This window comes from Micropterus salmoides, unplaced genomic scaffold (genome assembly GCF_014851395.1).
Source record: "Micropterus salmoides isolate LMB-PRFRI ecotype aquatic unplaced genomic scaffold, ASM1485139v1 Ms_hic_scaffold_19, whole genome shotgun sequence".
NCBI lineage: Eukaryota > Metazoa > Chordata > Actinopteri > Centrarchiformes > Centrarchidae > Micropterus > Micropterus salmoides.
In genome coordinates this window covers 19,226,942-19,239,539 of record NW_024041039.1, presented here as the reverse complement: position 1 = coordinate 19,239,539, position 12,598 = coordinate 19,226,942, and the positions used below count along the sequence as shown (strand labels likewise).

General features: G+C 43.0%; 1 protein-coding gene across 6 annotated transcripts in view; it reads left to right on the top strand.

Annotated features, from left to right (window-relative positions):
- Nucleotides 1–12,598, top strand: part of eml5 (EMAP like 5) — a 41,802-nt gene that overhangs the window by 9,284 nt on the left and 19,920 nt on the right. For all 6 annotated transcript variants that reach the window (XR_005445617.1, XM_038728914.1, XM_038728913.1 and 3 more), the window contains exons 3-11: nt 1,661–1,759; nt 2,239–2,307; nt 7,346–7,531; nt 8,106–8,241; nt 8,889–9,090; nt 9,587–9,724; nt 9,856–10,112; nt 10,286–10,498; nt 10,597–10,764. Coding sequence is in view for 5 of the 6 variants with exons in the window: in XM_038728914.1 (XP_038584842.1) it covers nt 1,661–1,759; nt 2,239–2,307; nt 7,346–7,531; nt 8,106–8,241; nt 8,889–9,090; nt 9,587–9,724; nt 9,856–10,112; nt 10,286–10,498; nt 10,597–10,764 (1,468 nt within the window). In the remaining variant the exon portion in view is untranslated. The remainder of the gene's footprint in view (nt 1–1,660; nt 1,760–2,238; nt 2,308–7,345; nt 7,532–8,105; nt 8,242–8,888; nt 9,091–9,586; nt 9,725–9,855; nt 10,113–10,285; nt 10,499–10,596; nt 10,765–12,598) is intronic.

The following is a 12,598-nucleotide window of genomic DNA, read 5'->3' as shown; positions in this document are numbered from 1 at the left end:
TACTTTGCATTGCAGAGTTTGACAGGACCTGGTTGTGTCAAGGTGAGAAAAGCATTAAAATACCCCAGGGAGTGTGACCATGCAACATATACATGTCATTTCACTGGGATTTTCAAGTAACTTGCTATTTTCATGTTATCTTTCGAGCCAGCTCCCCACAGACTTGCCACCAGTTAATATTTACACACTGCAGCCTCCACCTAATGTTGATTTGGACTATAAAAATCAATACTCCGCGGAACCATCTCTAGGTTTTTATCTTTGCACGCCTCCCTCTTCCTCCCGTAGGAGCTCTCGGAGTAGAGTTATACCTCCTGTATTTTGCAGTAAGAGACAGGGAGATGACCCCCGTGTTATTCTCCTGCTCGGGTAGAGAGCTGGGGATTTAGATGGAATGTGACAGTGTTTAAAGCCAGAGGAGGCTCAATCGCTTCTCAGTTTAGCGACTCTGTTTACTCTCCATCTCTCCCCTTCCTGGATCAGAGGAAGTCAGAGTCCAACAACCCAGTAAAATCCCTTGTGCCATTACCCCGTCCGTCTATTAAAGTAATATCAAAAAAATACACTGATGTTTGAGACATCTCTTCAGTATGAGCTGCAGTTGTGCTATCTGGTACGAAGAGTGTAACTCATGACCTTTGTTTTACTTGTTCTATTTGATCCAGTTGTCTACATGCCACATACAGCTGTGGTTGAGGTTACACTGAGTAACATTTTATATGGTTGCTATGTCTTGATTAAAAACCCATGGTCTGTATCCACGATTGCATAGATATTTCCACCTGAAACTATAATTGCCCTTTTATTTTGGTGGTTATTTAGCAGATTAAATGTTTACCTTGTTAACCATGTTAGTTTAGTGTGTTAGCATGCATGCCAATTAGCACAAAACACTGTACAGCTGAGGCTAATGGGAATGTGATTTGTTTTGCAGGTATTTGATCATAAACCAATATATTTGGGCAACATGTGACCTCATGGTTAAGGGATCACCAAAGTTATTACACTTCACCTTGAGAGGAACGTGAATGTGTGAACCAGATATTGTGGCAGTTCATCTAATAGTTGTTGAGACAAAAACCAAAACCTCATGGTGGCAATAATGGAAAGGATCACCAAATTCATAAGAATTCATCATCTGGGGAACATGAATGTTCATGGCAATCCATTCAGTGGATCAATCACACCGCCAGCATAGCTAAAAAAATTACTTGAGTTTTCAAAATATGGATGTACTTTTTAACCCCCTCATCCTCATAGTTTCACTGGGTTTCATCACACAGGGCCTCTTCACACATCATTAAAATACAGACTGAAATATAGACTAATTTGATTCAGTACTGGATCAAAGAGGACATCCATAAGACACCAATTTCCATAAGAGCTGCTTTCTCCTCTTCTGCTCCACTGCCGCTGCTACTGCTGCCTACTCATTCACTCAGCTATAGGAGGCTCCTCCAGCAAAAAGCACTCAAATGTGCTCACTGGAAGTGCCAGGGGCTGGACAACTGTTCTGTTCTGCTCTGTGGCCATTATTAGCCCTTTCATTGTGGCCTGCCATGCTACAGTGGAGGTACTTAAGTTTGTTTTGCAGTGATTAGTGCAACAGAGCATAGTCTGTTCAATCTGTGATATGAGTTGTTCTTTGCTCTCTTTGCAGTGTTTGGTGTCCGTGGGTTTGGACTCAAAAAACACAATCTGTGTGTGGGACTGGAGGAGGGGGAAGGTTCTGGCAGTCGCTCCTGGTCATACAGACAGGGTAAACACTTTCTTCCTCCACTGTCTCCGTCACAAGCTCAATATCGACCGCCTCAAATAGCTATAAATGTAGGATAGAGCGCCTGCCCAAAGGGGGCATAAACAAGTTAGGCCTGATTGATTGTGAGCTTTCCAGAGTCTGTCTGAGAGGGTGCATGGCTAATGAAAAGAAATTTTAAAAAGATGAATACAGGCAGCTGTTGTTTTCAAATTCAGCCCCCACACATTACAACACAGCCAGTGCAAACACACACAGACTCAGACTTAATTTCCTCTCTTTACATTTTTGTCCTTTTTCCACTCTAAACCTTTTGTAAGAAGTCCAGACTTTTGATTAAATTTGAATAGAATTTGAATGGTTGAACATCACAGTAAATAGGTACATTGAAGAACAGTATGCTACATAATGCATATATGATGTTGTGGTGATTGTGTAACAATGAGAGGATATTTAATGCATTGTATGTTTTCTCCCCACAGATATTTGACATATCGTGGGATTTGTACCAGCCAAGCAAGCTTGTAAGCTGTGGTGTCAAACATATCAAGGTACAGCCATATCCTGGTCCTTTTACATCCCATAAATTACAGTTGGCTCTTGAGCATAAAATATGAAAACAGATTATGTTTTTTAGGAAGTTTGAACAATCTGTTGGCTCCATGCCCCTTTCTCTTCTGCCTTGTCTCTGTCTCATTGCCATGGCCATATCAAAGTCTTAAAATAGATTGATGCAAATTCACTTTTTTCCGGAGTCCATGGTTATTAGGCACTTAACATAAGTAGGACAGGCAATGACTCACGGTTTCTTCCCTCAAATCTGTAGTAATCTGCACTGCAGCGAGGAAAAATGTTCCTTTTTTATGGGGAACCATGATTCTGCTACTCCGCTACTCTTTTCAGCTCTCCTCATTCAGCTTTTAAAACCCCTCTGCTGTACAAACTGCAGCTGTACTCACTTTGCTCTTTACGGGGCTATCTCTATCACTTCTTTTTCACAGAAGAGTGGTGTTTATAAATCTTTGATGAGTTCATGCAGGGTGTCTTTCCCAAGCTTTCCCCTGGGATATGTAGTAGTGTTCCTTAAGTGGCACGGCCAATAGGAAATAACAATGAGTTCAGAGCCACAGAGGAAGCTTATTTCCAACACGCTGGGAAGAGAGTGAACCATGCACAGATACGAAATGCCCGCTGGCCCTGTGAGGCTAAACATTGCGCTGCTCTTGACTGGGTTTGATGCAAGCGGCACATTTAGCCTATACTGCATGTGTTTCCCAGTGGTGTAACATCTCACTGATGACTCCCTCGTGTCAATCCAGCTTGACCTGCCTCCGCTTGTAGTAATTCCCCCTTGAACTTTTCCACCACCACCATGGCACAGAAACCCCCTCTGACCAATGCACCCAAATCCCCCCCCCCCCCCCCCCCCCCCCCCTCACTGAATTTCTTTCCCCTCCTCCTCTCTTTCCCTCCCTTCTGGTTTCCTGATGCCAAGGCAATCCAGCAATTGTCCCACATAATTCCCCTGCCTTCACCCTGCGGACCATGTGACATCTGCTCCCCAGCCCTGTGCCTGCTCTGCGATTATAGCACTCAGAGCATCCAGGAGATTTAGTCCCAGTAATCTACTCACTAGCAGGCTGAGGAAAACACAACCTCTGTGACGAGGATTGAGGCTGCTGGCATCGCTCTCCCCTCCTGCAGCTCCTCCTAGCTAATTATACAGTCATTTGTATTTTCATTAGTTCAGGACAGCTCAGATATTAGCGTGCCCCTCTTGAGCCCACACACACGGAAACACCACACCTACGGATAATCTGCCCACTGCCTGACTAGCTGCTGATTAAAAGCTATTTAAAGGACCGTACCACTGGTTTTGCATGTTGTAGCCCAGTGGCTCCCAACCTTTTGGCTTGTTGAAAAGCATTATCTACTTGCAACCACTCCTGACCTGTTCATTCTTTACTTTACTTCTAGAGGCCTGAAGAGGCAAGTTCATCCAGAGACTCAAACAAAGGGAAACATTAGAGGAGAGTCTTGAAAAATGAACAGAATTTTGTACTACAGAAATGTTTTTTTCTGGTTCCTATCTTGTTAATTATCGCAAGACCCCTTGGATTTATTTTACGGCTCCTTGTGGGGGTCCCAACCCCCAGATTGGGAACCATTCGCTCATTTACTGCAAATGCTGTTTACTTCACATCACAGCTAACCACTTGCAAACCATGCTGCTGTGTTTTAGGAATTTTGATGAATTTTCTGTGGTTCCTACCAGAGATGGGGACTCGAGTTAGAGACTCGTACTCGAGTGCGACTTAAGTCGCACACACAGTGACTTGAGACTCGACTTGAGACTCGTCCTCAAAAGACTTCAGAGTCGACTCGGACTCTAGGTGCGGGACTCGTGAACAATGTTTGTTTTTTTAGGAAACTTCTGATGAGCTTGCCGTTATACCCTCCCTCCGTTACCTATAACCTGCCTACGTAGCACGTGAGAGAGGACAACAAACATCGCAGCTGCTGTGCCATTCATCATAAACTTTGGCTTTAAAACTTCATAAAAGACCCAAACAAAGAAGCGCTGAACGCAAATAGGTTATAACCTGTGGTGTGTATACACCACCAGCTCACCATTGGCCATCTAACGTTAGCTTGCTTCTTGCTTCAGCTACGACCTACGAGATGTTAACTCCGACTGTCGTTCCTTATGAAAAGATGAATGAACGTTTGCTTACTTTCCAAACTTGTGGTGGTCAATAAACGTAATCATTTACGTCCCGCTGGCTGCCATAACGTTAATTAATACGTTGGCTAGAAAGAGGTTACAGGTTTATTGTTGGATCATTTAACCTTACAGTTTTATGTAGTTATAACGTTACACTGGTTTGAGAGTGGGGGATGTGTTGACTTACAGTAGTTTAAGCTGTCATTGATTGCATTGCACATTACATGGTTGTGCTCTGTAAGTTAAAAACAGGTTACAGGTTTATTGTTGATTATGCAACGTCACAGTTTTATTTAGTTAATGTTACACTGCGTTCAAGAGTCTGGGGAGTGTTTGACTTACAGTATTTAATAAGCTGTCAATAATTGCGTTGCACATTTCATGGTTGTGCTCTGTAAATGAAATACAGGTTACAGTATTCCATAAAGCTATGCAGTTTTATAAGCAACCTGGATTGAACGCAGCAGGTGATACAACATTCAAAATAACCATGAGAGACTTGAGACTTGACTTGGACTCTCTCCATCTCTGGTTCCTATTCAATGGTTTTAATTCATCTGTATGTTATGAAAATTGGCAGACTTTGGAAACAACTTGAGTTGTGTAACCCATCATAGTGAACACTGACATGGTGTGTGTGATCATCGTGTGTGTATCATTTTGTCTTATGTGCCCTGTCCTGTTTAGTCTCATTTGTTGTATGTAGATAGAAATGATCTTTAACTCTGATACAAGATACTTAAAGGTAACATTTATGTGATATTGTACATGGTCCCTTATGGAAAGTTTTTATTAAAAAAGACATCAAATCTGCATACATGTTTGTAAGTTAAATTATCAATATGAGGTTCCACAATAATGTAATATTGACAAAAAACATTGTAGGCTTGATGTACACTGCGATGGATGGAATCTACCAATAGCTTTTCATATCACACAGAAATGAATGGACACCAGTGAGCACATCTGGAAATCTGTAAAACCGTATGTATGAGTGGTCAGCAAAACTTTGCTAACATGCGAACATGATCCTATAAGGTAGCTATAAGAGTGTGCTACGTCAAACATATATTTATGTGTATTTGTGTCTCACAATGCCACATATTGCCACAGAGGTGAGCTTGCGTTTGACACCATATGGATGGATGACAGCAGCTATGAGAAGATCAGCTTCCAGCAACACTGACAGCCACTCATCTAGTTTTCTTTACAGTGAGCTGCCAAAGAGTTGACCTCTGTTAGCACACTGACACCATTCAGGGTCACTGTAGTTTGACAGGGGGGATTTTATGAGTGAGTTAAAAGGGTTGAGGGGTGATGCAGTGCAGTGGCTGCTGAGTTACAGCACTCTGAATTAATTACATTTAAAAAGGTTTTCCTTTGAGTGATGGTGGAGGTAACTAAGCTAATGACATACCACTAATCCTGGGTTAAGAGGGGCAGCTTCCAATATTCCTGGAGTTCTCTGGAGGATGTCTGGTGAAAGAAATTAAAAGTGTTATACAGAGAAAGCAACACTGCTTCACAGTTTCAGTTTCCAGCTTCAATTTCCACCTTTCTACTCCACTCTCCCTCTGTGCGTTTCCCTCCTGCTCTTGGCCTCATCATAAACCCCTACAGCATCTCGTCTCCTCTCAGTAATTCAGCAGCAAAGGGATTAGCCAGCGCCCGTGTCTCGCTGCCTTATCAGTTGCGGCCAGGGAGGGTTCTGCAGTCACGCCACATCCATCCCTGTTGCCTCCGCAACAGGCTGGGCCACACAACCCACTCCCATCTCAAACTTTACACATACCAAGGACTTGACACACTTCAACCTGCATATACACCTTCCCAGATGATCTTTACTACTTAACCTTAACTTAACCTAGCCTCAACCCCAAATGTAAGCACATGCAAATACTCACTCAGGGCGCAGTTAGGAGCTCAGGATTAGGAGAGAGCTGTCCTGTTAAGGTGCGTACAAGCCTGAGATGTTAAATGGCAGGACTGTATCTGAGGCTGTGATACCTGGCTGTGATAATCGATCCGTTTTGTTAGCACTCAGCGGCCCTATCACTCAGGAGGATAGTTGTTAGTGAGGGTGTGACAGGCTGTCACTATCGAGGAGCTCATTTGTTCATTGTGTGATTCTCTATCAAGCCTCTGCTGACCAATTCTTGTGTGGTCAAACACAGCATCGCCATGTGCTTACGATTTCAGTTTTTTCTGAGAATCATTCTGGTTCAAGGTTACCATAGTGTTTAAAACATTTTTGCAGTGAGCCAGATTTCAGGTAATGTGCAGGTACATTCTCCTTTAGGTAGACCAGAAAGCGGAGCTGACATTCTGTCATCTTCCTGCTGCTTTCCGTTGATGAGTGCGTCTCTGTTTCACGTGCTGATGGCCGCGTCTCAGCATTCGAGACGCCCTCCTTCTCCCGGTGATCTCATCTCCATGCAGACAGAGCGTCTCTCTTTCGCTCTCTCCTCCTCCATTTGATGGATTTACCTCTCAGACAAGGCCGTGCCCGTGCATCCCGATGACCTTGTTCATAAATAATGCGTGTATGTGTGCGTGTGTCTGTGTCTGTGCATGCTGATCAGGTGGTTACAGCACTGACCCCCAGCAAGAGTTCCCAGTATCACATGAAGGGGGGAGGGGGGTTGTGGTGGGTTGCTGAATTTGACTTTGCTATCTTTCAAGGTCTGTGTGCGTGTGTATTTTGTTAATGCCCTGTGTGTGGCTTTCAAATCATAAATGACTTGATGGTTTTCACTCTGCCGTATTCAAATGTTCTATAATTGTCCATTTGCGCTTTCAGGACAGGATTACAGGGGAGATTATTAGCCACCATACTCTTTCACTCTTTCTGTTTGTGTTTGCAGTTTTGGAGCTTATGCGGAAATGCTCTCACACCCAAACGTGGTGTTTTTGGCAAAACGGGGGATCTCCAAACCATCCTCTGCCTTGCCTGCGCCAAGGACGAGGTCACATATTCAGGTGCCTTGAATGGTGACATCTACGTGTGGAAAGGGATCAACCTGATGAGGACGGTGCAAGGAGCACATGGGGTGAGTTTATAATATCAGAATGTTTTGTACTTTGTGGCTCAGGCTGATTTTGCATACTAAACCTGCTGCACCATATACTGTACAGAAGAATCTCAGTGATAGAATCTGAACCAGGGCTGAGGCCATGCACGCTGGCTGTGTTTGATTCTGCTCAGTAGAAAAGGCTCAGCCTTTTGCTCTACAGGATTAAATAATATCTATTGGATCAACAGCTGGGTGAGGGGATGGGTGGATGGGGGAGGGGATAATAACTACACTACATGTTCATTCCTGCTTTTTGTACCACCAAATGTCTCAGTAAGGGTTTAACAAGGGACTTCCCTGGGTATACAGAAACTTTTAGCCAAAGGAGGCCATCAATAGAGCTTTCCAGGAATGAAAATATTACACCTCCCATTACCTCGTTCTGTGTTATCTTGAGGCCTCTGTAGCAGGTTTTTAATTGTGAAATCCTTGTTAAACAAATGCCTGGCTGAGCAGCAGCAGCAGCACTGCGTGGTCTGCAGCTGGGGCTGGTTCTGTCGTTGCTCATTTGTTGTGCAGATCCTCACTGACAGCCTGTCATTTCCTCCAGTCAGGGATTTTCAGCATGAATGTCTGTGAAGAGGGCTTTGCCACCGGGGGCCGAGACGGCTGTGTCCGGCTGTGGGATCTCAACTTCAAACCAATTACTGTCATTGATCTCAGGGAAACAGACCAAGGATATAAAGGTGATGTCAAACTGCCTCCTTTTCCCGTTTAATCTGAGTACAGAAAGGTTGCAGGCCGAATTGTGGTCGCCTGAGGCACTGAAAGAACCAAATAAATCTCCAAATAGAAAAAAACACTTAATGCCATTTCTGTTCTCCATACTAACATTCTCTTTCTTGTTTTCTATTTTCTCCATCTCTTGTATATATAAACTTGGACCTTACAGTAGCTAGAGGTGAAAATAGCCGAGGTGGGTAATGTCATTGCGGACGGAGTTAATAAACATGTCAGTCTGTTTGTAGCAGTCCCCACATTGTTCTGCTGTTCCTCTTGTTGTTAGTAAGTCCAAGCTCTGTTGCAGTTTTACGTCGTATCCAGATGTTATGTTCACATATGTATACAGCACACGCTTCCTCCATCCTTTTCTCGCTGAATACCTCAGAGTCAGTGAAAGATTGCACATGACAACATATGCTTGTATTTTCCTGTTAAAATCTCCGTCCTAGGTAGTCCGCAGATGGCTCTTTGCACCTCCTGTCTTTATTATCCCCGTCCTGTCTCTTATAATGACTGTATAAGCATTTTCAAATGTCTGTCTGCTTTCATGTTAGCATGCTTTTTAAAATTTTCTTCTGGTTTTTAAGTGCATTTGTGTATTTTATGATAGGGCTGTCTGTGCGCAGCGTGTGCTGGCGGGGAGATCACATCCTGGTGGGCACGCAGGACAGCGAGATCTTCGAGGTGGTGGTCCACGACCGCAACAAACCCTTCCTCATCATGCAGGGCCACTGTGAGGGTGAGCTGTGGGCTCTAGCTGTCCACCCCACCAAGCCTCTGGCCATGACAGGAAGTGATGATCGCTCAGTCAGGTGAAGCTTCAGGATTAACCACAGAGAGGTTTTCGAGAAAAAGATGTCGTCATGTCACAGTGATGTTCAAATAACGTTTTTTGCTACATTTTGGCGAAAACATTTTTATTTTACAAAAATGTTATTGACAACTGTATTCCATGATGATGATTAGTTAGTAAAAAACATGATTTCTCTCATTACTTAGTTACTTTAGTTTAAGGAACATTTTATCCCATTTACTTAGGGTATCCCACTCTCCTTGATAACTTTCTGATGAAGGGCTTCTTAGGCCAAAATTGTTGAACTAATTATTTTTGTTTTATTTTTAAACCTCTGGATGGTTTTCATTGCTAAAATTTACAACAAGGAAGCAGTTACAGTTGTCACTATGCAGTCATAAACCACATACATAACAGGAAAGACACCACAGGCATCACTGCCATGGTTGTTTGACTCGATGTAGAACTCATCACTGCTTTGCCTTTTCATTTGTCCTACTCCCCTGTGTCTAAAGGTTATGGAGCCTTATAGATCATGCACTGATAGCTCGCTGTAACATGGAGGAGCCTATCCGCTGTGCAGCTGTGAGCACTGATGGCATTCATCTGGCCCTGGGAATGAAGGACGGCTCCTTCACTGTTCTCAGAGTCAGGTGGGTACACAATTCAAAGGCCAAATGGGAAATGTTTGGTGCTCTTTGAATGGCCGCTATGATGAAGAGTTTCATCATTTTGTGTCCATTTTAGCTCCTCATTCAAGCGACATTTCTCTGCTTCCCTGCAGAGATATGACAGAGGTGGTCCACATCAAGGACAGGAAGGAGGCCATCCATGAGTTGAAGTATTCCCCTGATGGGGCCCACTTGGCTGTTGGCTCTAATGATAATTCAGTGGACATCTATGGTGTGGTGCAGAGGTACAAGAAAGTGGGCGAGTGCATCGGCTCCAACAGCTTCATTACACACATGGACTGGTCTACAGATAGCAAGTACCTGCAGACTAATGATGGCAGTGGCAGGAGGCTCTTCTACAGGATGCCAAGTAAGTCCACATTCCCAGGAGAATGTCTTTTGTAGCACAGCTATTACAACTATTTGAATCATGTTCTCTGAAATACTGGCAATCAAAAAGCCCCCCAAAAAATCAACATTGCTTTGATATAATATCATCACAGAGCTTCTTTGTGAGATAAAATGTTTCTGTCTTCTGTTGAGGTGGGAAGGAAGTGACCAATAGGGAGGAGCTGAAGCTGGTACAGTGGGCTTCATGGACATGTGTGTTGGGCCCTGAGGTTAACGGAATATGGCCCAAGTACTCAGATATCAATGACATCAACTCTGTGGACGCCAACTTTAACAATCAAGTCTTAGTAACAGCTGACGACTATGGATTAGTCAAACTTTTACGATATCCATGTGTAAAAAAAGGTATAGAAGACCCAATTGTTTAATTTTTAATGGGTTAAGTACATGCATTCTGATATTGTTATCAACTGTGTTAATGATATGTTTCCTCTTGATTTTAGGTGCAAAATTTAAAAAGTATTTAGGTCACTCAGCCCACATAACCAACGCCAGATGGTCACATGACTACCAGTGGGTCATAACTATTGGTGGTGCTGATCACTCAGTGTTCCAGTGGAAGTTTGTTCCTGAAAGAAAGTCTAAAGAAGCTCTGCATATAGTGCCACAAGGTAAGATGATACCCTGCCACTGTCACTGTTTAACCATGATGTGAAAATATATTATCTGAAAAAACAGGATTTACATTTTACCTTCTCATCAATCCAATCATTAATATTACATTTTAATGCAGCTTTGTCTGGAGACCAGTGACTTGCATTACTGATATTACTTATTTCATAAAATCAATGTCTCTGCCAACAAGACACTTTCAAATCAGGCTAAGAGGGGAACGCTTATGGAAATTTTATCTACTTTATTGCCCACTCAGATATTGCATAACAGTATACTGCAAAATTCCTCTAAAGGAATAGTTTTGGTGGGGGGAATACACTTGTTAGATGTTTTACATGTCTGTGCGTTAAATGTGGAGATGGATTATTTCAGATTAGCATAAACACTGGAAGAGGATAGGCGTTTTTTTTTCTTCTGTGGACAGAGCCAGGTGTTTCCCATTGTTTCTAGTCTTTGTGCTTAGCTAGGCTAGTCACCTCCTGGCTCTAGCTCCTAGGGAAATATGCTTAGTCAATTTCTTACCAAGAGTTAGATGAGAAGATTGATACCACTCTTATGTCTGCAGCTAAATATGAAGCTTCCACAAGCAGCCGATTAGCTTAGCTTACACAAAGACAGGGTAAATAGCTAGCTTGGCTCTTTCCAGTGCTAAGAAAATCCATCTACCAGACACTGAGAAAAATAAAGTAAGCGGACGAAACAAGAGTTGTAGGTCTCATCTCAAACAATGATGAAACCCAGCACTGCAATGAGGTGGACCCAGTTGTCACTTGGTGTTCAAACAATGACCTCCAGCTCAACACAGCCAAAACCCAGGAACTCATTGTTGACTTAAGACGTAGGCCATTTCCTAAAACACCCATACAAAGAAACAGCAATCCAATCACCATAACTGACTCTTTTAAATTCCTAGGAACACACATTAGCAATAACCTGAAATGGACAACTAACACTGAACACGTCATTGCAAAAGCTCAAAAAAGACTTTCTTCTTCTTCTTCTTGGATTTTGGCAGTGTAGACGCTGTTAAGCATATTACTGTCCTCCACAGGTCAGAGTTAGATCTAAATTCTCACATACAATCCTGTATCATGTAGAAATTGCAAAACTGCCTTGGAGATCAATATGTGTTTCTCACTGTGTCCAAACAAAGACGCAACAGAAAAATCCTCAACTCCAAGTCCTGTCAATCTAACAAATAATACCTTTCTTTCTGCCCTATACGTTCTACATTCTAGGAAAACATGCCTTACTGTTTCAAGGATCCCACATTCACACAAGCCAGAAACATGTTTTCCTACATAGAATCATTTAACCCACAATGGCCCGACCTCAATCTACAGAGTTTCACTCAGTCAATACGGGACAGAGAACTACAAAAACATATTTTCCTAACTTTAGGTTGTATAGAAAAGAAGTGTCTACCCCGGACTTGTCTTTGCCACCCTCTCAGCCATTCTTTAGTTAAGACATCTTTGATTATTTCCCTCAATTCCACTCTCCCCTCGGATAAATGGAGATCTGCTTCTCTGCTTAAGCTATCCTTTGCAATGTGGTCCAACTGCTCATTCCCCCTCACCCCAGTGTGCCCTGCAGAAAGTGATGTTGCAAGCAACCCCAATTCTAAACAAAGACTTTACTTCCTCAGGCAGCTTAAAAACTATCAGAACCAAGCACCAACTCCTTGTTCTGTTCTACTCAGCTATCATCGAGTCCATTATCACGCAATTGATTACAGTATGGTACAGTAGCATGGACAGCCAAGCAAAACCCCCCTAAAGAAAATCATCTCCTACCCCTCACATCCTGCTCTTCCAGCTCCTTCCCTCA